General features: G+C 43.3%; 1 protein-coding gene across 2 annotated transcripts in view; it reads left to right on the top strand.

Annotated features, from left to right (window-relative positions):
- The window catches only part of GPBP1L1 (GC-rich promoter binding protein 1 like 1), a 261,647-nt gene that overhangs the window by 192,084 nt on the left and 45,861 nt on the right, over window positions 1-23,702 (top strand). For both annotated transcript variants that reach the window (XM_069232849.1, XM_069232850.1), the window contains exons 9-10: window positions 7,317-7,475; window positions 21,716-21,786. In XM_069232849.1, the coding sequence (XP_069088950.1) occupies window positions 7,317-7,475; window positions 21,716-21,786 (230 nt within the window). The remainder of the gene's footprint in view (window positions 1-7,316; window positions 7,476-21,715; window positions 21,787-23,702) is intronic.

Here is a 23,702-nt window from a genome sequence, read left to right as displayed (position 1 = left end):
TTGATACCGTTTTTTCACTCTTTCTATTTCACCAAATGAATTGCTATATACCAGGTATACAATGAAAACCCATTGCAAGGTGCAGCTCCCTTATTAGCTCTGAGTACCTAGTGTTCTTGATGAACCGACAAGCCCCTGAATATCCCCGCAACCAGAGTCTAGCAGACGTAACTGTATATTGCTTTAAAAAATCTGCCATAGCTGGAGAAAGTTAAAGAAGAAACCGGCGACAGAAATGGCTTTTTTTTCCACCTCAGTTTAAGTATTTTTTATTGTAGCTGTTACTTTCTGTAGGAACACCTTGAAGGATCTACACAAATTACCCCTTGCTGAATTCAGAATTTTGTGTACTTTTCAGAAATGTTTAGCTGTCTGGGATCCAGCATTGGTTTCACACCCATTTCTGGCACTAACTGGAAGGAGGTTGAAAGCTCAAAATTTTTTAAAAATGGGGTATTTCCTAGTAAAATACTAAAATTATGTTGAAAAATAGGGGTTTCTGATTTAAGTCTGCCTGTTCTGGGAAGATGGTGATTTTAGCACCGCAAACCATTTGTTGTCATTTTCAGGGGGGGGAAACACAAGTTTTCGTTCGATGGCATCTGTCGCTGTAGATGCGCATGTTCTGCAATAGCTCGCCATCTGGTGTTGGGCCGGAGTGTTACAAGTTGTTTTTCTTCGAAGAAGTCTTTCGAGTCACGGGACCGAGTGACTCCTCCTTTTGTCTCCATTGCGCATGGGCGTCGACTCCATCCTCGATTGTTTTTTTTCCGCCATCGGGTTCGGACGTGTTCCTGTCGCTCCGAGTTTCGGAACGGAAAAAATAGTTAATTTCGGAAGATTTTCGTCGGTATTGTTGCGTTCGGGATCGGCGTACTTAGATTCAACACCGCATCGAAGATCGAAGAGCTCCGGTGCCCTTCGGGGTAGTTTTTCGATCCTCCGTCGGGGCCTGGTCGGCCCGACCGCGTGCTGAGGAACGCCGATGGAACGGACCCCGTTCCGTTTCTGCCCCAAATGCCACAATAAATACCCCTACACAGACCAACACTTGGTCTGCAACCTGTGCCTGTCACCTGAGCACAGCGAAGACACCTGCGAGGCCTGTCGTGCGTTCCGGTCCCGAAAAACACTCCGAGACCGTCGAGCCAGAAGACTTCAAATGGCGTCCGCACCGACAGCCCAACGGGAGTTCGAGGAACAGGAAGAGGAAGGTACCTTCTCGATCCAAGACTCAGACTCCGAAGGATTCGACGATACACAAACCGTGAGTAAGACGTCGAAAACCACACAAAGAAACATTTACAAGGCCCAGGGGACGCCACTGCCACCAGGCCATGGCTCAACCCATAAAATCGGTGACCGACCGTCGGCACCGAAAAAGGCCCAAACAGTGCCGAGATCGTCCGACTCCGGTCGAGACACCGGCACGCAGCCTTCTCGGGACCGAGAAAGTGCTGGAGACAAGCCTCGACACCGAGATGCCGGTGTGGACACGGCTCGACGCCGAGACAGCGGCACCGAAACAGATCGACGCCGAGAGGTTTCGGCACCGAAAAAGAAAAGAGTCACCTCGGAGCCGAAAAAACACGCAGACAGGGTTTCGATGCCGAAACAAACTGCAAGCGACCCAGCTTCAGGCTCTTATACAGAAGAGCACTCGCTAACCTCCCAAATGCAGAAGCATAGGTTTGAGGAAGAGCTACAAGCAACTGATGCGGACCATACGCAAAAGCGTATCTTCATTCAGCAGGGGACAGGAAAAATAAGCACCCTTCCCCCCATTAGGAGAAAGAGAAGGTTGGAGTTCCAGGCGGAACAAGTACCACAACCAAAAGTGGTGAAAAGAGTTACACCACCACCCTCTCCTCCGCCCGTGATTAACGTTTCACCAGCACAAACGCCATCACACTCCCCAGCTCACACCACCATGAGCCAGGGTGACCAAGACCAGGACGCATGGGACCTATACGACGCCCCAGTGTCAGATAACAGCCCAGAGGCATACCCTACAAAACCATCTCCACCAGAAGACAGCACCGCGTACTCTCAGGTGGTGGCTAGAGCAGCACAATTTCACAACGTAAGCCTCCACTCAGAACAGGTCGAGGATGATTTCCTGTTCAACACACTCTCCTCCACCCACAGCTCCTACCAAAGCCTGCCTATGCTCCCTGGTATGCTCCGGCACGCAAAAGACATATTTAAGGACCCGGTCAAAAGTAGGGCAATCACACCAAGGGTGGAAAAAAAGTATAAGCCGCCTCCTACAGACCCGGCTTTCATCACAACACAGCTGCCACCAGACTCTGTTGTTGTAGGAGCAGCTAGGAAAAGGGCCAACTCTCACACATCTGGAGATGCACCACCCCCAGATAAAGAAAGCCGCAAGTTTGATGCAGCTGGTAAAAGAGTCGCAGCACAAGCTGCAAACCAGTGGCGCATCGCGAACTCCCAGGCACTACTTGCGCGCTATGACAGAGCCCACTGGGACGAGATGCAACATCTCATTGAACATCTGCCCAAAGACTTCCAAAATAGGGCAAAACAAGTGGTTGAGGAGGGACAGGCCATCTCCAACAACCAGATCCGCTCCTCCATGGACGCTGCAGATACAGCTGCACGGACAATTAATACATCTGTAACTATCAGAAGGCATGCATGGCTCCGAACGTCTGGATTTAAACCAGAGATTCAACAAGCAGTTCTCAATATGCCTTTTAATGAAAAAGAACTGTTCGGTCCAGAAGTGGACACAGCGATTGAGAAACTCAAAAAAGATACGGACACTGCCAAAGCCATGGGCGCACTCTACTCCCCGCAGAGCAGAGGGAATTACAGCTCATTCCGTAAAACGCCCTTTCGAGGGGGGTTTCGGGGTCAAAGCACACAAGCCAGCACCTCACAAGCCACACCGTCCAGTTACCAAGGACAGTATAGAGGAGGTTTTCGGGGACAATATAGAGGAGGGCAATTCCCTAGAAATAGAGGAAGATTCCAAAGCCCCAAAACCCCTACTACTAAACAGTGACTCACATGTCACTCACCCCCTCCACACAACACCAGTGGGGGGACGAATAGGTCATTATTACAGAGCATGGGAGAAAATCACTACAGACACTTGGGTTCTAGCAATTATCCAACATGGTTACTGCATAGAATTTCTACAGTTCCCTCCAAACATACCACCAAAAGCACAAAGTTTAACAACACACCATTCCAATCTCCTAGAGATAGAAGTGCAGGCACTATTGCAAAAGAATGCAATCGAATTAGTGCCAAACACACAAATAAACACAGGAGTTTACTCACTGTACTTTCTGATACCAAAGAAGGACAAAACACTGAGACCAATCCTAGACCTCAGAGTAGTCAACACTTTCATCAAATCAGACCACTTCCACATGGTCACACTACAAGAAGTATTGCCATTGCTAAAGCTGCACGACTACATGGCAACTTTAGACCTCAAGGATGCTTATTTCCATATACCAATTCACCCATCGCACAGGAAATACCTAAGGTTTGTATTCAAAGGAATACATTACCAATTCAAGGTACTGCCTTTCGGATTAACAACCGCACCAAGAGTCTTTACCAAATGTCTAGCGGTAGTCGCTGCACACATCAGAAGGCAGCAAATACATGTGTTCCCATATCTAGACGACTGGCTAATCAAGGCCCATTCGTTAATAGAGTGCTCAAATCACACAAATCATATCATACAAACCCTCTTCAAACTAGGGTTCACCGTCAATTTCACAAAATCCAAGATTCGGCCACGCAAGGTACAACAATACCTGGGAGCCATAATAGACACATCAAAAGGAGTAGCCACTCCAAGTCCACAAAGAATTCAAAATTTCAACACCATCATACAACGCATGTATCCAACACAAAAGATACAAGCAAAGATGGTATTACAACTCCTAGGCATGATGTCATCATGCATAGCCATTGTCCCAAACGCAAGACTGCACATGAGGCCCTTACAACAATGCCTAGCATCACAGTGGTCTCAAGCACAGGGTCACCTTCTAGATCTGGTGTTAATAGACCGCCAAACTTACCTCTCGCTTCTGTGGTGGAACAACATAAATTTAAACAAGGGGCGGCCTTTCCAAGACCCAGTGCCACAATACGTAATAACAACAGATGCTTCCATGACAGGGTGGGGAGCACACCTCGATCAACACAGCATACAAGGACAATGGAACGTACATCAAACAAAACTACATATCAATCACCTAGAACTTCTTGCAGTTTTTCAAGCACTAAAAGCTTTCCAACCAATAATAGTTCACAAATACATTCTCGTCAAAACAGACAACATGACAACAATGTATTATCTAAACAAGCAGGGAGGGACGCACTCCACGCAGTTAAGCATGTTAGCACAAAAAATTTGGCATTGGGCAATTCACAACCAAATTCGCCTAATTGCACAGTTTATACCAGGGATACAAAATCAACTCGCAGACAATCTCTCTCGAGATCACCAACAGGTCCACGAATGGGAAATTCACCCCCAAATACTGAACACTTATTTCAAACTCTGGGGAACACCTCAGATAGACTTGTTTGCGACAAGGGAGAACGCAAAATGCCAAAACTTCGCATCCAGATACCCACACAAACAATCCCAAGGCAATGCCCTATGGATGAACTGGTCAGGGATATTTGCTTACGCTTTTCCTCCTCTCCCTCTCCTTCCTTACCTGGTAAACAAACTCAGTCAAAGCAAACTCAAACTCATATTGATAGCACCAACTTGGGCAAGGCAACCCTGGTACACAACGCTGCTAGACCTATCAGTGGTACCCTGCATCAAATTGCCCAACAGGCCAGATCTGTTGACACAGCACAACCAAAAGATCAGACACCCAGATCCAGCATCGCTGAATCTAGCAATCTGGCTCCTGAAATCCTAGAATTCGGGCACTTACAACTTACCCAAGAATGTATGGAAGTCATAAAACAAGCAAGAAGGCCATCCACCAGGCACTGCTATGCAAGTAAATGGAAGAGGTTTGTTTGCTACTGCCATATTAATCAAATACAACCATTACACACAACTCCAGAACATGTAGTGGGTTACTTGCTTCACTTACAAAAATCTAACCTAGCTTTCTCTTCCATTAAGATTCACCTTGCAGCAATATCTGCATACCTGCAGACTACCTATTCAACTTCCCTATATAAAATACCAGTCATTAAAGCATTCATGGAGGGCCTTAGGAGAATTATACCACCAAGAACACTACCTGTTCCTTCATGGAACCTAAATGTTGTCCTAACTAGACTTATGGGTCCACCTTTTGAACCCATGCACTCCTGCAACATACAGTTCCTAACCTGGAAGGTGGCATTTCTCATCGCCATTACTTCCCTGAGAAGAGTAAGCGAGATTCAGGCGTTTACTATACAGGAACCTTTTATACAACTACACAAAAATAAAGTCGTCCTAAGGACCAATCCTAAATTTTTGCCAAAGGTTATTTCACCGTTCCATCTAAATCAAACAGTGGAACTTCCGGTGTTCTTTCCACAGCCAGATACCGTAGCTGAAAGGGCACTACATACATTAGATGTCAAAAGAGCATTAATGTATTACATTGACAGAACAAAGAACATCAGAAAGACTAAACAACTCTTTATTGCATTTCAAAAACCTCATGCAGGAAACCCAATTTCAAAACAAGGTATAGCCAGATGGATAGTTAAATGCATCCAAATCTGCTACCTTAAAGCTAAACGACAGCTGCCCATTACACCAAGGGCACACTCAACCAGAAAGAAAGGTGCTACCATGGCCTTTCTAGGAAACATCCCAATGCAAGAAATATGTAAGGCAGCCACATGGTCTACGCCTCACACATTCACCAAGCACTACTGTGTAGACGTGTTATCCGCACAACAAGCCACAGTAGGTCAAGCTGTATTAAGGACATTATTTCAGACTACTTCCACTCCTACAGGCTGATCCACCGCTTTTGGGGAAATAACTGCTTACTAGTCTATTGCAGAACATGCGTATCTACAGCGACAGATGCCATCGAACTGAAAATGTCACTTACCCAGTGTACATCTGTTCGTGGCATCAGTCGCAGTAGATTCGCATGTGCCCACCCGCCTCCCCGGGAGCCTGTAGCAGTTTGGAAGTTACCTTCAATTATTTATATATGTATCATCTCAACCTTAAATAAGTGCATACTTAGTCACTCCATTGCATGGGCACTATTACTACAATTCAACTCCTACCTCACCCTCTGCGGGGAAAAACAATCGAGGATGGAGTCGACGCCCATGCGCAATGGAGACAAAAGGAGGAGTCACTCGGTCCCGTGACTCGAAAGACTTCTTCGAAGAAAAACAACTTGTAACACTCCGGCCCAACACCAGATGGCGAGCTATTGCAGAACATGCGAATCTACTGCGACTGATGCCACGAACAGATGTACACTGGGTAAGTGACATTTTCATTATGTAGCCCTTTCTTTCCCACTTCTTTTAAGAAAAAACGAATTTTTTGCTGTACTTTGATTAATTTTAAAATTCCAGCTGTTTGGCAGATCCGGGATTTTTTTTTTTTGTTTAAAGCCATATGTAGAGGGTTGTGGGAGCAACAAAGGAGCAGCTAGTGGGATGGACTATGGGGACACAGAGTGGGGTGCTCAAGTGAGCAACTGGGGAGGGTAAGACGATAGTGGAATAAAATAAAAAAAGCTGTAAAAGAAAGACTGGTGAAGAAGCAATGTACAAGTCGGGAGAGGTGGAGACAAACCGTGATTGGAGGGGCTTGGATATTTTGGGTATGAGGGCAGATAGACCACACAAGGGAGACACAGTACAAGACATGCCCTCCCAAAGAGTGCTGAAATAAAAATAAAATAGTTCTGCAGTGTGACTAGTGTAAGGATTTGAGTCATCAAATCGAAAGGACAGTAAAGCAGCTGTTCTTCAGGGAAGTAACAGACATTTGGAGGAAGGAACACCATCAAATAGAGTAAGCAAATGAGATTGACTAGAAAGCCAACCAGTCGTAAGCAATTGCTGGCCCCAGACCCACTGAGTATTGATATTGTCTTCATTAGTTATTCTAAAAAAGCAACTTAAGTGCCTGAAAGGCACAAGAAAGGCTACCTGTGCTATTCAATTTGTGTACTTTGTACTCCTCCAGGGAAATCAGTATGGGCCACTTTCTGTCATACAGCAGCACAGCGGGGCTGCTTCTTACTCATTGCAATGCCTTCAACCTATTTTTGTCGGTCTTAATTATACAGCACTAGTCGACATTTTTCCTTTTGTTATTGCAGAGTCCTTCAAGCATAACCCCACCCATTGAAATGAACTCTTCCCGCCTGATCCGGCTCACACGTCGCACCAACGATAAGAAGAGTGAGTTCTTGAGAGCTTTAAAAGATGAAAGCAGTGAGGAGATGCTGGAGAGCAGAGAGTACAACAAGCTGGAGGAGGTAAGGGGAAAGGTACACAGATGTAAAATGTTGGACTACAGTTAAAGTAAGACATTGTGAGCTTGTTTAGTAAAACCGATTTTAAAAAGAAAAAAAATATATATATATATCTATATCTATCATCAGGTGACAAATACTGAGGCAACCAGAATGGCTGTCCTACAGGGTATGTTGGTGCTTGAGTCCAGTACTAGACCTTCTATTGTAGTCTAGTCTTATGGTGCCCATTGAAACAATTCCACATTCATCTTTCTATCCTGCTACCAGTGTAGTCAATTTGTCTTGATGACCATAAAAGCACAAATTACATATGACCATAAAAGAAAGAAGATAAAATATATAGGTTTACATTTGATTTCATAAAACATCTCAGTCCTAATATGAGAAAACCGAACTTGAAAAATGTGCTTATTCCATCATTGTAGAATAAAGTGCTTGTACAGACATAAACATTTCAAACTAAGAATAACATTTTCTCAGCTTTATAGCAGCCTTTCTATGGTTCAGTGCAGCAAAACAAATTACAGGGGAAGCAAGGCTTTGTAGATATGCTATGCTACATTTATAAGTAGTTTATTGCTTATTTAAAAGGATTAGGCGTAAAAAGTGAACTCATAAATCACCATACAGAGTTTAAAAAATAAATAAATAAATAAAGCATAAAGTACACAGCGGTGTGGGGGTTTGGCCACAGAAAGCATTAAGTAGATGGCAGTGTTTTGTTTTAGTGAGGGCAGTAATGAGCCATCAATAACCTCTTTTGTCTTTTATATTCTGTCTGGGAGGTGGTGTCCAAATGGAAGGGATTTTAAATATTCTTCAAATCCCTCACGCCCCAATTCTAATAATCACACTGTGGCTACAATTACACATTATTAAAGCCTATCTGACCTGAAAAAATGTGTTTGGCAATCTTGTATTTGATTGCAATTTTAAATCTGTATCAGAACCCAACTGCAGTGTTTAAATAAGTACAGAGCTATTGAAAAACTGTCAATTTCATAAAATAATTGTGAAGAATGTTGAGGGGGGGCCCCAATGATTTATTTATTTTTCCCCCCCACGGGGGGGGGGCTCGGCATTAGTTTGAAGACCACTGGTCTAGGTTATTCTCCTTCCATTATCTCTATTGTGGGTACTATCCGATCCCAGCTTTCCCTGTATTTCTTTCTAAGGTGGGGGACCCCATTTAAAACTGCCTTATTTCAGACCACATTGCAGCACCAAGCCAAAGGTATGTGTAACATTGTTCCAAATAACCTTTTACCCTCCCCACCCTCCCTCCCCCGTGTTGGGGGCGAATGCAAGGGAAGGGTGCCTGTCAAGTCACGGTGTAATAACCTATTGAAAGTACTGTATGTTTAGGAAACCAGCAGGGTCCCCTGTCCCAGCATGCCTGGTCTGGCAGTTTGCGACTCAGCTTCACTGCCTTTTTCGACCTCTGAGATATAAGACCAGTCTTATCTCAGATTTTTACACTGAAGTTTTTCCATCTCATTCGACATCGGTAAGTACCATCTAGCTTTTTCTCCTTTTTTTAAAAAATTTTTGTAATGATAATTGATGGGAATGTTTAATTAAAAATGCCATCTTTTTTTAAAAAAAATGCCATCTTTTAAAAAAAAAAAAAAATGCCCTTCTTGTGGAAGTAAAAACGCTGCATCCCCCCTGAGGCAAAGTGTGTGATGTCTTACACTCACTCGCTAATTAATTCAAAGACTGCAAGTTTTGTGGAAAAACATGCCCTCAAAGACAGAGGGAATCTGGCTTAGATGGAAGGTGCAAGACATCAGAGCAGCGGAGGAATACACAAAATAGACGGATAGAGAAGGGGCTCCTGCTTTTGAAACTGTAGCCTCTCAAGAAGGCGACTCCCACAGAGGGAGATCTAAAGAGAGGAGGGGGAGTAAAATGTAGTCGTCATTTGAAATACTCCTGCCTCACCCAGTAGCACTGGTCATTTCTGAGATGGATCGCCACCAACAACCTTGCTTTCGAGGGGTTAGACAATGCTACAGACGAATAGGCCTCAACTCAGGTACAGAATCCCATGGTTCCACTTTCCATCCTTTACCAACTCCAAGATTCGCAATTCCAGTTGAAGATCTGGTTCAAGAACTACTTGATTCTCTGGACCTCTGATGTCTCTGGCTTATCTGAATCCTTTGCATCCTGTACCACTGCCAGGTCCTATTATGGTCCGTAGAGGTACATATGTCACCCAGACCTTTTAGACCTCGAGCACAACACCGACTCCGCAAGTCACCTCAGCACAGCCCTACAGGTGGAAAAGAAGACCTATATCCATCTTTCTCTCAAACGACAAGGGCTAATTGCACAGACTCCTTTAACTCTTACACCTACATCACCAGTTAGAACATCCACAGTTGATGTATCAACTTTTCAAGATGTCCTGATAAGAGCTGCAAAACATACAAATGGAACCTTTGCAAACCACAATTTCTGTTATCATGGAGATGTTACAAGCTAGAGCCTCTCCAAGACCTATTCTTCCATTGGTCCCAGAATTTACCGAATTAGCTGAACGAAAAACATTTAACAGTAATAATTTTAATGTCTGCCGCACCTTGACTTTCTAAAAATAACCATTAGAACAAGATCCAATCTACCCCAAACAGGAGCCCAAATCTGGTTCAATCAATAATGTTTGTAGTCAGGCAAAGACTTGTTTCTGCACGTAGAACATCAGTTCGACCTGTGGAGGGAGAGTAAGTGGTTTGACGTAGTGGGTAAGGTGGTCTGACAGATGTGGCTTTCAGAACATCTAGCGCCCCAGTGCTGTATGACAGACACGACAGAGCTTTATTGGAATTTCTTTTTGCTTTTGCAAGTTATATTCCCAGGAGGATCAGTCTCCGACCAGTTCTTCAGTGCTTCCTTCGATTCAGCAGATTTATTGTTAACTTCATATTGCCAAGGAATATTGCTTTTTGAGCCTCTTGGCTTAGACTAATAATTATAAGCCAAGAAGTGGAGTTAAAGCTTATGAATTTCCCCTTTACCTTTGCAGTACTATTTGGTCCTTACACAGATGAGGATACGGAATGCATGACAAAAGAATCAGACCTTAAAAACTGTTGGTTTGGAAGAAAAACATTATTAATGGTCTCAATGTAGAAAGAGGATTCCAGATACTAACCTAGACAGAGGGTTCTGTTCCCCCAAGATCTACAGCAACAATAACATTCTCAATACCAACAAAGAAAGGTAGAGGAAGAGGCGAACAGCAATTTTGACTGGCGATCATATACCAAATCGCACTTGGCCAAAACAATGAACAGCACTCTCCTTCATGTCTGTTACCCACTCCAGTGGGTGGGACCATCACAAATCATCTACTGAAGCGGAAAACAATACCTACAGACAAATAGGCCTTACAAATCATCCAGTCCAGCTATACTTTTCAATTCAAAGCTCCACTCCCATCAATATTTCTAAAACCAGCACCAAAGCACATCTATATCTTTTGGATCAAGAAGTATAAACCCTCCAAAAAAGTGCAAAAGAATACCTTCCATCCTTTCAAAGGGGGACAATCTTTTCCAGGTATTTTGTGATCCCCAAGAAAGGTCCCTAGCAAAAAATCAGACTTTTTTTGGATCCAAGTCAAGCAAATAAATTGATCAAATGAATCTGCCTTGCAGAATGCTGGCCTTGCATCTAACCAACTCATGAAAGAAAACTGGATGTGTGTTCTGTGGGTTTACAGGATGCCTATTTCCACATTCCTGTAGCAGAGAAACAATGTTCCTCACTTTCATAGTTGGCAAAACCCATTTCCAATGCAGGGTTCTATTGTTTAGGCTGAAACCTGCTCCAAGGAGGTTCCTCAAGTGCATGGTAGTAATAGCCACTCATCGCCAAAGGAAAATCTACATTTACCCTTGTATGGATGACTGGTGGATCAAGGCATAACCTGCACATCTGATGGTGTTTATGCAAACCATCAAAACGATTCCATCATCTGGAGCTACATATCATTTTAGAATTAATGTTATCACCAGTATAGTTGCTCGATTATTTAAAAGCAGCATTAACACTCAAAAGGGAGAAGTGTATCTTTCTGAGAAGACTATCTTCCATCTGCGAAAATGGCACTGGTTACTACTCAACCCCCTTTCCAACAGCTCCTCAGATCTCCTTTCTGTTGGAGGTCATGGCCCCATGCATTTACCTAATACCCATACAGGTCTCCACATGGGAACTCTACAACAGTGGTCTCAGTGGAAAGACTACTGAGAGGAGAGACTGAGTCTTTCTGTATAGGTGAAACCGTCACTGAAATGGTGGTGTTGCAAACAGAATCTCCTGAAAGGAAATCCCTTCAATCAGACTTGCCAAACCAAACTCTCACAGGTGCTTCTGACGGGTTGGGGAGCAAATTTTTCAGGATTTAACCATTCAAGGGATGCGCTCAGATAAACATCTCTACCAAATACATGTCCTAAAATTTAAAGTAGTCCATCCTGCTCTCTGAGCCTTCTAACCATTATTAAAGATTTTTGGAATTTTTGTGCAATATAATAACAATGCATTGCCTCAGCAAACAGTGAGGCACCAGATCTGGTATTCTGTCACTAGAATCCAAATTTGTTTGGGACTGTTTAGTAGCAAAATGGTTGTTGATCTAAGCAGTTCACCCTCAGAATAGCCAAGCCAGCCTACTAAGCAGGTGTACAAAAAACAAACAAACTGTGGGATTAGAAGTGCAAGGGAACCAAAATCTCTGGTTAGTGCCCTAAGATCAATTGTTCAGGAAGATTTCCTTACGCTTTTTCTTCATTCTCACTAATACCAACAGTGTTAAACTGAGACACACTGATGCAACAATGATCTGAATTGTCTCAAAATGGGCAAGACAATGCTGGTTTCAAGAGCTTCTGCACCAGTTTGTCAAACCTCACAAGAAGTGGCTGTGCAAACGGAACCTGCTTTCCAGAATGCAAAATCAAATCCAAGATACTCATTGAATCTGGGATCATGGCTTCTGAAGTCATGCAATACAGCCATTTGAATATATCACCATTTTGTATAAACATTCTTAAGGAGGCCAACCACCCATCTACCAGAGTATCACATGCATTCAAATGGAAAATATTTGTTATGTGGTGCTTAAACAATAGCCAATACCCCATTATTTGCCACAAAGTCAATATTGCACCTTATTTGCTTCATCTGGGCCAAGTCAAGGCTGCAACCTTACAGTATTTAGAGAAGGACCTTTCCAAAAATACTTTACCATTCCAGTAATTAAAGACTCCTTGGATGGATTAAAGACTTGGGAACTAAATCTAGTTTTGTCAAAATTAATGGCTCCACCGTTTGAACATATACATAAGGGCTCTGTGCAGCACCTTTCATGTTAGGAAGATTTTTTAGTAGCAAATACATCTGCAAGAAGAGTTGGTGTAATTCAAGCTCTTTCAGCTGTCAAGCCTTACACTGGTTTTCATATCCGTAGAGTAGTCCTTAGAAAACAGATTAAGCCTGCTTAAATTGGCTGCATTTTCTGGTCATTTCTAAGACTACAATCCCAGTCCTCTTGAGAAATAGGCCATTGTATATCTTCTTCCCATGTCGCCCTCTGGATGTTTTGCTTTGTCTTGGATTATCACTCAGTACAGTATTGTAACTGCTTTGCCTGTCATTCTTTGTGATTTACTATTCTCAGACCTTGGTGTGTAGACAGTCCCATCTAGACTAGCCTCTTTACTTTTGGTTACCCTCTTTGTCAAACACTGTTGTTGGGCAGCCAAGTGATATTTTTCCATATTAGGAGCAGTCCACCCCTCCAACATGGGAAGCTGAAGCTTAGAGCTATGCGGTGTCTACTGCAATTACCCATCCTCTCTGCTTCAGTGTTTGGAGGTGATCTCAACAATATACTTATTGCAGTTTACAGATGAGCAGGAATTATTGCCAGATCTAATCACAGCATTTAAAGCTTTTGCAGTGTTACATTTGTCACACAAGAACAGCAGCTTGTTGCCTGCGTAGTGCTATGTAATGCACCATCTGCTAGCCTGGTACCTCTGTACTTCTCCCACACCTAATCAATGCAGGCTAGTGGTTCGTCTGCTGTGGCAAACAGAAAGGAGTAGATAGAATACCCCTGCCTGTCCCCTCTTACCATCTTGTAGTGTTCTGATATGGCTTGCCCATTACAGACCCTCACAGCAGTTCGGTCTACTCTGGTAATCGCCTCCAGTCCTATCTGTTCCATTACTTCTTAGAGGTATTTCCAACACAACGGGTTGAAAGTTTTTGTTTTTTTTTTCCTTTTTTTCCTTTCTTCTAATATAAACTGATAGTTAATCCCCTTATATTAAGAGCAGTGTTCCTTCTGTGGAGAAATCGTCTTTGATCTGAATCTTAGTCCTTGCGTCAAAGGCAGCAGACTGGTGGCAAGGATTGGGGATAGTATTTTATAATCTACATGAAGCATCAAAAAAGGTGCTTATGTTAATACCTCTTTTGTATGGTTACCCAGTTTATGCAAAGCAGCTACCAGCGCTACTCTGATAAAAAGGAAGTTTGACCAGCTCATGCAGTGAAACAGCTGTCCACCTAGCACTTCAAATGCCTTAGCCATTGGTGAATCGAGGATTGGGAGATGTGCTCTCTGTGGTTACTTCTGTGACTCAATATCGCCTCCAACTATTACCTTATCATAAACGTAGTCCCTTTTGCTTTGATAGTGCATTTAGGAGCCCAGCTTTAATTCAATTTGGGCAATATCGTTCCCATCTGGCCTTCTTCCCAGAATAATCGCTCAACCTTTCTTCTCTTTTATCTCCTCTGTTAATTGGTATGAGACCTCCGGTCTAATCCAAATGAACACCCCTGTGGGTAAAGGCAGAGTTCTTAATAAAGTGGACCTGACTTTGCCAGCATTTTTGTAGCTCTTCCCCGACCTTCAGTGTTGGGCGAATCTCCTTGAAATGCAATTTTACATGTCTTGTTTTATAGAAATATCTATATTATATATTCTAACCACTTTTTTTTTTTTTTTGTAACTTTAATAAATATAAACACTCTCAACAGATAGGTTAGCAGAGATTCCCATCAAACTCGTCTCCATTTTTAGGTTTCCTCTCTAAAGCACCCTCCTGCAGCTTGAACACCACAGACCAAAGACCACCACCTCCATTGGTTCCTTTGACTTTCCCCGCTCACTCCTATCTACTTACTGTTGGTCTGATCAGAGCATTAGGATCTGCATCCACTGCTCACTCCCACCTGCTCAGCCATCATGGGCAAAAGCTTTCAAGCGAGCAGGAGTAACAGCATATAAATGGCCTACTTCTGTGGTGCAGGACACCATTGTGTGGAAGAGGCTTGGCTGGGCTCTCTGGGCAGTTCTGTTATTTAAAAAAAAAAATTTAATACACTGGTCCAAAAGCAGCTGCACCACCCTCTATTTCCATCTTGGGTAAAAGGCTTGTTTCATCATGTACTCCTAATGGCTGTTTAATATTCTACTTCCTGCATTAATGCTGCACAATGAGTTTATGGTAGTCTGGTTTTTGATGATATCAAGAGCTTTGAAAATGATGAATCTGTAATTGTTTGTGATGAGATTGGGAATAACTCAAGTACACAGATTGGCATCTACAGCTTCAGAAAAAGATCCACTTCATCTTAGTTTTCCACAAGCAGTGCTTCACTTAAGCAAGCCACATAATAAATAACATTTTATCAAAAACCTTTGTTTTTTTGGGGAGGCGGTTCTAATCTTGATGTTTAATCCCTTTTGGTGAATGACTCACTTTGTTTAGATAAGATTGCACAAAAACAGTTTGATTTTCAATGCTGTTTCATGAGCAAAGATAGTTCAATTAAAACTCCACAACCAAACTACATAGAGACCACTTCTGACATACTACAACACAAATAACTAGTGATGCAACACATGTGCACTCCTCTTTCTAGAACACACAATTGTTATAGAATTCAATACATGCCACATTTGAATCTGATGAAAGTATTATACATCCTAATTGTGACGTTTTACGCCCACCTCATATACTGTGATGCTAAACAATGTCACCCTCTTAAGTAGTTTCCAAGTTAAAGCTTTATGCGTTTAAAAAAACCTTGTTCACTCAACAAATTCCTGAACACTCACAGCCATGGTTTCTAAAGTGGTGTGGCAATTAACATAACCTTTGGTGCTTTATAATTTTTATAAACAAAACCTAAACACTTGCTGTCTCTCGTTGCTGAGTGTATTTGTAATAGAGACTTCTAACCACAGATTTCTCATCTTTTAAATGTTTCCCAGGTGTTAGACTGGATCCAGAAACTTTTCAGCAGTACCTCTGTGTGCTGTTAAGAGGCACAATGTGCTTCCATACTGATGCTGCTGAATTCCTGAAATGACATGCAGAGTCCATGTAGGCACGATCCCTTTATGCTGACGTCATTTTTTTCTTTCTGCGCCACCAGACGTTGATCTGAAGCTCCCTATGTGTTTCTCAGAAACGGTTAACTTGAAATTTTTCTTTATTGTCCAAGGGACGTTTCCCCCAGAAGCAACATATTTTAAGCCCTGTATGGACTGTTGCAAACATGTGTCTGTGACAGATCCCCACCAGATATGCCTGTGGTGTTGGGTGTCGAGCCATGACTTCAAGGCCTTCAGCAACTGCAAGTCAATAAAACCCAAAGATCATCATGGACCGTGAGGCGAAGAATAACCTCGTCAAGCATAAAGATTCATAGCCGGGACTCCTCGAAGCAGCAGTCTGCATCAAAAGTTCATTCGGAGTGTTGGACAAGCTGCTGTAGGGGCCGGTCTATGTCCTTGTCCAAATAGGCAGGTATGTCAAAAAAAGCACAAGAAATTGATGGGAGCAGCACCACAACTCTCAATCTCTGCCTGTGTCTGAGCCGATCCCACAGCTGTTTACAGCACAAACTGAATTTCCATGGCCAACAGTCACACCACATAATATCATTCTGTGCAGCTGTATTCCTGTGCTTTGGAATCCCACCATGTCCGTCTGGCACCGTCAGAACCCAGGGAGCAGAGATGCCTGCTACCTCGAGTACTTGTAATGGGTGCACCCTCTAAGCCAGTTTTGACCCTCTGAGCCAGTCCTTCCCCTGGCTCCAGTCCTGATCCCTCTTTCGGCATCAACCCCAGAGGAAAAGGTCCCAGTAGTTTTCGCAGATGTCAAATCAACATCCATCCCACCTCAACTGAAGTTATGCCCGAGGCTCCACTTACCCCACTTGCAATACCACCTCCACAAAGGAGAACAGACCTTAACTGTACATGGATGATTGGTGCATTGACTTACTGGAGGCTAGTGGTCACATAACCTCCTCAGAAAAGGTTGTGCTCTCACCCCCTGAACCGGCAACAGAGGAAACTGCTTCCTATACCATGGTAATACATAAGGAGGTCAAAGTACTTGACATCCAGCTCCTCACCTTGGAGGTTAAGCCCAAAGTATTAACAGAAGTCTTCCAACTGGGGCAAACATCTTCTGAGCCCCTTCTTCCAATAATGAGGCACTGAACAATACCATAGAAGGGTAGAGCGAAACCTTGTCCTGTCCGCTCAGTTAGTTGACAAATCACCAGGTGCCATCGCCCTGCTCAAGGTGACCCTGCTTTTTTCTTGCAGCAACCTTGCCCCGAAAACCTAGTGGTCAAGCCTCCACAAGCAGGTCTGACCTCAGTACCTTTCCTACCACTCCCACGACAGTGGAATTTAAGTGGGTGGAAACATTTGGGAAACAAATGTTTTGCAGCTTGAATTTTCTGGATTCACATGCTGTACATTATTCTGCCATCTAGTGGTTGGTCCTGAAAACGTTGTGTCCAATGGCATGTGTGATTGTAGATACATACTCCTACCATCTTGTGTTCGTCCAGAATGGTGCAACTTGATTTTCTTCAAAGAAGTGTTTAGAGTCATAAGATCAAGGGATAATTCCTCTCTGTGATATTGCACATGGGTATTGACTCTTGTTAGATTGTTTTCTCTCCGTCGTCTGGTTCGGACTAGTGCCTCTGCTCGGTCCTTCAACCTCATTTAGTTTGAGTGCCTCAATCTTTCAGTTCTTTTCCGACATTGTCGTTCACAATTGTACTATCTGAGCTCTCTTGCATCAGTTCGGGCTCCGACTGATTGCCCTTTGGGGCTTCAGCACCCATCTTGGGCCCACCTTCCACGTCCTCTGGCACAGACTGGAATGGTTCCCTGATGGAACAGACTTCATTCCGATTCTGTCCTCTGTGCCACACCAATTTCCTGCACACTTGCCCAACACCTTGTGTGCAACCTCTGTATCTCTTCAGGCCACCGCAAGGCCAACTGATGGCTGCAACTCGTTACGAACGAATAGACCCTCTAAATCAGCAGCTTGTTGGGGTGTCGCCTGGCGTCTTCTCAGTCTCGGAGTCGCCGGAGGGTCCTCCCTGAGGTGGTAGTTCTCCACCAGTCGAGTCGGGGTCGCCGGGTGCAGTGTTGCAAGTCTCACGCTTCTTGCGGGGATTGCAGGGGTCTTTAAATCTGCTCCTCTGAAACAAAGTTGCAGTCTTTTTGGAACAGGGCCGCTGTCCTCTGGAGTTTCTTGTTTCTCTTGAAGCAGGGCAGTCCTCTGAGGATTCAGAGGTCGCTGGTCCTGGGGAAAGCGTCGCTGGAGCAGGGTTCTTTAGAAGGCAGGAGACAGGCCGGTAGGACTGGGGCCAAAGCAGTTAGTGTCTTCTTTTCTTCTTCTGCAGGGGTCTTTCAGCTCAGCAGTCCTTCTTCTTGTAGTTGCAGGAATCTAAATTCTTAGGTTCAGGGAAGCCCTTAAATACTAAATTTAAGGGGGTGTTTAGGTCTGGGGGGTTAGTAGCCAATGGCTACTAGCCCTGAGGGTGGGTACACCCTCTTTGTGCCTCCTCCCAAGGGGAGGGGGTCACAATCCTATCCCTATTGGGGAATCCTCCATCTGCAAGATGGAGGATTTCTAAAAGTTAGTCACTTCAGCTCAGGACACCTTAGGGGCTGTCCTGACTGGCCAGTGACTCCTCCTTGTTATTCTCATTATCTCTCCTGGACTTGCCGCCAAAAGTGGGGGCTGGGTCCAGGGGGCGGGCATCTCCACTAGCTGGAGTGCCCTGGGGCATTGTAACACGAAGCCTGAGCCTTTGAGGCTCCCTGCTAGGTGTTACATTTCCTGCAGGGGGGAGGTGTGAAGCACCTCCACCCAGAGCAGGCTTTTGTTTCTGTCCCCAGAGAGCACAAAGGCTCTCACCACATGGGGTCAGAAACTCGTCTCTCGGCAGCAGGCTGGCAGAGACCAGTCAGTCCTGCACTGAACAATTGGGTAAAATACAGGGGGCATCTCTAAGATGCCCTCTGTGTGCATTTTCTAATAAATCCAACACTGGCATCAGTGTGAGTTTATTATTCTGAGAAGTTTGATACTAAACTTCCCAGTATTCAGTGTAGCCATTAGGGAGCTGTGGAGTTCGTTTTTGACAGACTCCCAGACCATATATTCTTATGGCTACCCTGCACTTACAATGAAGGTTTTGCTTAGACACTGTAGGGGCATAGTGCTCATGCACATATGCCCTCACCTGTGGTATAGTGCACCCTGCCTTAGGGCTGTAAGGCCTGCTAGAGGGGTGACTTACCTATGCCACAGGCAGTGTGAGGTTGGCATGGCACCCTGAGGGGAGTGCCATGTCGACTTAGTCATTTTCTCCCCACTAGCACACACAAGCTGGCAAGCAGTGTGTCTGTGCTGAGTGAGGGGTCTCTAGGGTGGCATCAGGGCCCTTGGTACCAGGGGTACCAGTTACAAGGGACTTACCTGGGTGCCAGGGTTGTGCCAATTGTGGAGACAATGGTACATTTTAGGTGAAAGAACACTGGTGCTGGGGCCTGGTTAGCAGGGTCCCAGCACACTTCTCAGTCAAGTCAGCATCAGTATCAGGCAAAAAGTGGGGGGGTAACTGCAACAGGGAGCCATTTCTTTACAATAAACCACTGTGCTGAGTGAGAAACATGATAAATACAGTCAAGCAATGTATGCAGTGATAAAGTGGTGGTGCTAGCACCCATTATTCAGCAATTCAAATATAACCATGAGTGGACTAGAAAGTACACAACTATAAAGAGTAATTTCTTCCTTATTATTGACAAACGTGTATTTAGAGTCAAAAGGAAACGAGAACATACCATGGAGATCTATTCAGCGTCAGCTATGTAGAAGAATTCAATATATTTAATAAAAGGTAGTCAGTCTGCAAAAAGAAAGGAAGAAGAGACAGCGCTAAATGTAATTATCTATTAAGGAAACTCTAAGAAAAACGGGATGCTGCTCATATGCAGTCTAAAAGCATAGGATAATCATGTTTTAGTGCTAGTAATGAGGGGGTGAAAATTGCATTTAGATCAACTCCGATAAGATAGGAGAATCTAATTAGGCACGAGACACGTTAAACAGCAGTAAACCCTTATACCACAGAGCTGTATTTAATTTTGGATGTCAGTAGTCAAAATCGGGGACAGGTATCAGATTGTGCACTAGGTGTATTAAACATAAAGGCCAGGGGTAGTAAACCTTTATAAGGTAAAAACGGTATTTGCTATCAAGAGTCCGTGGTCTGAAACGGGGACAGATGAAAGCTTACCCGTTTCGTAGCAATTGTCAAGGCAGTCGTGTCCTTGGCCGCCACCGTAATCCGGAATGCGTGAAGTGTAATAGAGCCTTCTTTTATGTTGAGGTCTCCGCACCGGGAGTCCTTCATTTATGTTGATTATGAAAAAGGGAGCGCCATTTTGAAACGCCAGGCAGGCAACTAGTCTGCCTATTTACAATATGAGAATGCGGAAACAAACAGTAGGGAATTCAGTTATATATTTGTAATGTGTACGATAAGGGTCGAGTGTACTCCTCACAGGGTCAGGTGCTTACGATAAGTTGAGATATCTAAAAAGTTGAAGTAGACGATTCAACTTAATGAGTATAGATCACTTGAGGTGTAAGAAGTTGAAATGTAATACAGTAGCATGTTTCCCTATGAACAGATACCATGCCTTAGGTTGCTCAAAGTGTGTTCTTCCTACATGTATGTAGTAGTGTGAAAGAATGACAAGAAATGAAAAACAGTGTGTTAGGTAGAATAAATAATTACAGTACAATTACTCATAGAATAGGTTATATGCATTACAAGTTGATAGAAAAGTAAACAGTACATGACAGTTATACATTCATTCTTGATGTATTAAAGAAGCCAATAGTGCCATTTCGAGTCTTTATTGAGGCCTTGTCGTACTGTGCCATAGCGAATAATCAGACGACTTTCTTCTTGCCGCAGTCGCAATTCTAACTTTCCACCTCTAGGATGTAATTTAAGACGTAGGAGGCCACAAAAGGTGAAAGTACATTTCTCTGGATGGAATTCAGTGAAATGATCCACTAGAGGAGCCTTGTGGTCGTGTTTGTGGATGTTCCAATAGTGTTCTTGAATCCTTGTTTTCAGAGCACGAGTGGTACTGCCTATGTATGCTTTATTGCAGGGACATTTGATGAGGTAGTCAACGTTGGTGCTTTCGCAGTTGATGAAACCATTTATACTGTGAGAGTGGTCATTAATCATGATGGATTTGGTTTTGAATAACCCAAACTTGCAAATGGAGCATTTGGTACAGGTAAAAAAAAAAACCTTGGGTCTTGGTAGTAGTCTGCTTTGGGGGGGGGGGCCTGTCTTGAAAAAATGATGGACAGAGCACTTCCTACGGCAATGAGACGCCTATAAATAAACACGCAAGTGGGAAACACGCTCAAGGGCATATGCCTGATGGCATAGATGGCTGGCTAAACCCACCTACTGGTCGATGCCCAGAAGAAAGTCAAGACATTTCCATAACCACCCCCTAGATGCATGTGAATCCAGAAGAGTGTTAAGTTTCAAAACTATTGTTAAAGGTAAGTAACCTTTTCCTTCTCATGTTGAGGTACATAGTTGTGCTAACCCAATGACGACTTGCATAACACTGTTTTTACTATTTAAATCTATTAGTAAACCACCTTCTTTGTGATATGCATAATCTAGTATAATTGTGTGCACGTTTAGTTTTCGAAGCATGTTTTGTTGTTGCCGACCCATAAATGTTTGGTGGTTGATTATCCTTTTTCTGCACTTATGTAAGGTCTTTTGTTCTGAATGGCATAAGACAATGGATCATAAGCTCTCTTTCTTTCCAGATTGAGAACAGCAACATCCCAGAATCTAAGGAGAGGGATATTCTTTCTCATTCGCTGGAAGCTGAGCACCGGTGAGAGGACTAACATAACTCTAAGAATTGTGCATTTCTGTATTACCTTCACTGATAGCCTGGAAACATGCCACACAGACGGTGCCAAGAGCTGTAGCCAAAGATGTGACTGTCCCCTGGGAAGATCACCACCCCAGATCCTGTCAGTTGCCGAATGTGTAGATAGTGTACTTTCTATTGTCCACCTATTGTATGGCACAGAGTGATCCTGAAAAGTGACTCCCATCCCCCACTCTTGGGGTGACCAAGACCTGTCTATACTGTGACTCTAGCCACAAAGTTGAATGGAGTTATGTGCTTCCTGAATAGTATGTACAAATGCTTAATTTTGAAGGCATAGCTTTGGCATTAGGCATACATGTGCAGTAAACCAGAAATATGTTAAGATCGTCAGTCAGGAACAACACCTGTACCAACCAGTCAGTCGCGAGCTACCAGTATTTCACAGACACCTCCGAGTAGCTTGCAGCCTTTGAGTTTTTTTGTTAAAAAGCAGTGCACTAAATATTGTTTGCTTTCATATTTCAAGTTAAGGGAAGGCAGTGTTTATTTTACATTATCAGGCTACAGATGGGGCCTGATAATGAGCAGTTCTGACTCGTATTTAAGACTCCGGGTTGGGCACACAAGCAAAGAATTAAAGTATTTAACTCTTAAAAGTCCTAGTCAACTTAATGTTGGAGCATGGGAACACAATTATGTTTCTGAACGCTTTAAACTGGGAAAAAATGTAAATGAATTGTTAAGTTCATGATTAAATTAACTCTTCATTTAATTTTCTCCCATTTCAAAATGTCACATTTACCAACGGCAGGCATCTTGCTCCCAGTGGCCACTAGACACAGTGCCATATTTATAACTGGAAAATAGTATGTTTTTTATAATTGGGAGAAATTTAAAGTGAAGAAAAATGATTCTATGAAGTAAGTCTAAATGTTTTTCTCTGCTTTCAATTAAGCCAGTTATGTCTTAATGTTTTATGAAGCATGTTTCCTCTTTAAATTCCTCCCATTCAAACACATGGTTAAATTTTTCTGTTATAAATGTCAGTCTACAGGCCACTGGGAGGGAAATGCCTGCTGTTTGTAAACGCAACACTGGAAATAGGAGATAATTGAAATGAGTCTTATGGAATGCATACATACAAAGTTTTCTTTTCAGTTTAATTATCTCCCATTTCAAAGTGTTGCATTTACACACAACAGGCATCTTGCTCTCAGTGGCTAGTAGTTACGGTGTCACATTTCATTCACACACATGTTCATACATACCCAAAGACGACTCTCTTACTGAGACACAATGCAGCCCTTTGTTCAAACCATAGTATGTGGCTCTATGGACATTAAGTTTAAAGTCAATAAAGCAGGGCATGGGGGTGTTTGGTAATAATACACAAGTTGCATTGATTGGTGAACATACACAAACTAGCAGAGTAGAAATGTGGCAGAGCACTAATCCCACAAGAAATATTAAGAAAATGCAGGGCAACTGTGGTCAGTGATGACAAATAAGGAGGTCAAGAAGTCTTCCATGAATCATCGTAGGTTCAGCTGAGTCTTTACAAACACTTAACATGCAGCGCTTTGAGACCTTCCCCTCAGCTGTCTTAAAGTAGGTTTTTGCAAACAATAAACCAGGAAGCTACTCAGTGCTGGATGCAGAGGAGTCCTTTCTATTCCGTGGCTTGTCTGTACAGACACTAGTTATGTACATCCTACAGCCGATTCGAGTAAACCCTTCATTTTAATGTTCATAAGTGACAATATGAAGGTTTTTATTTTAATTACACATCCATTTTGTCTGCTGGTGGTCGGTTAGGCTGCTTCAGCCATGCATATTGATGGCCTAGAAAAAGGCACTCCTTGATTTAAGTACAGGAGTGCGGTCTTCAGTGCTTATAATTTTATAATGGTATT

Source organism: Pleurodeles waltl, chromosome 4_2 (assembly GCF_031143425.1).
Source record: "Pleurodeles waltl isolate 20211129_DDA chromosome 4_2, aPleWal1.hap1.20221129, whole genome shotgun sequence".
Taxonomy (NCBI): domain Eukaryota; kingdom Metazoa; phylum Chordata; class Amphibia; order Caudata; family Salamandridae; genus Pleurodeles; species Pleurodeles waltl.
The sequence above is the reverse complement of the archived record's forward strand: the minus strand, read 5'-3'. Positions and strand labels throughout refer to the sequence as shown.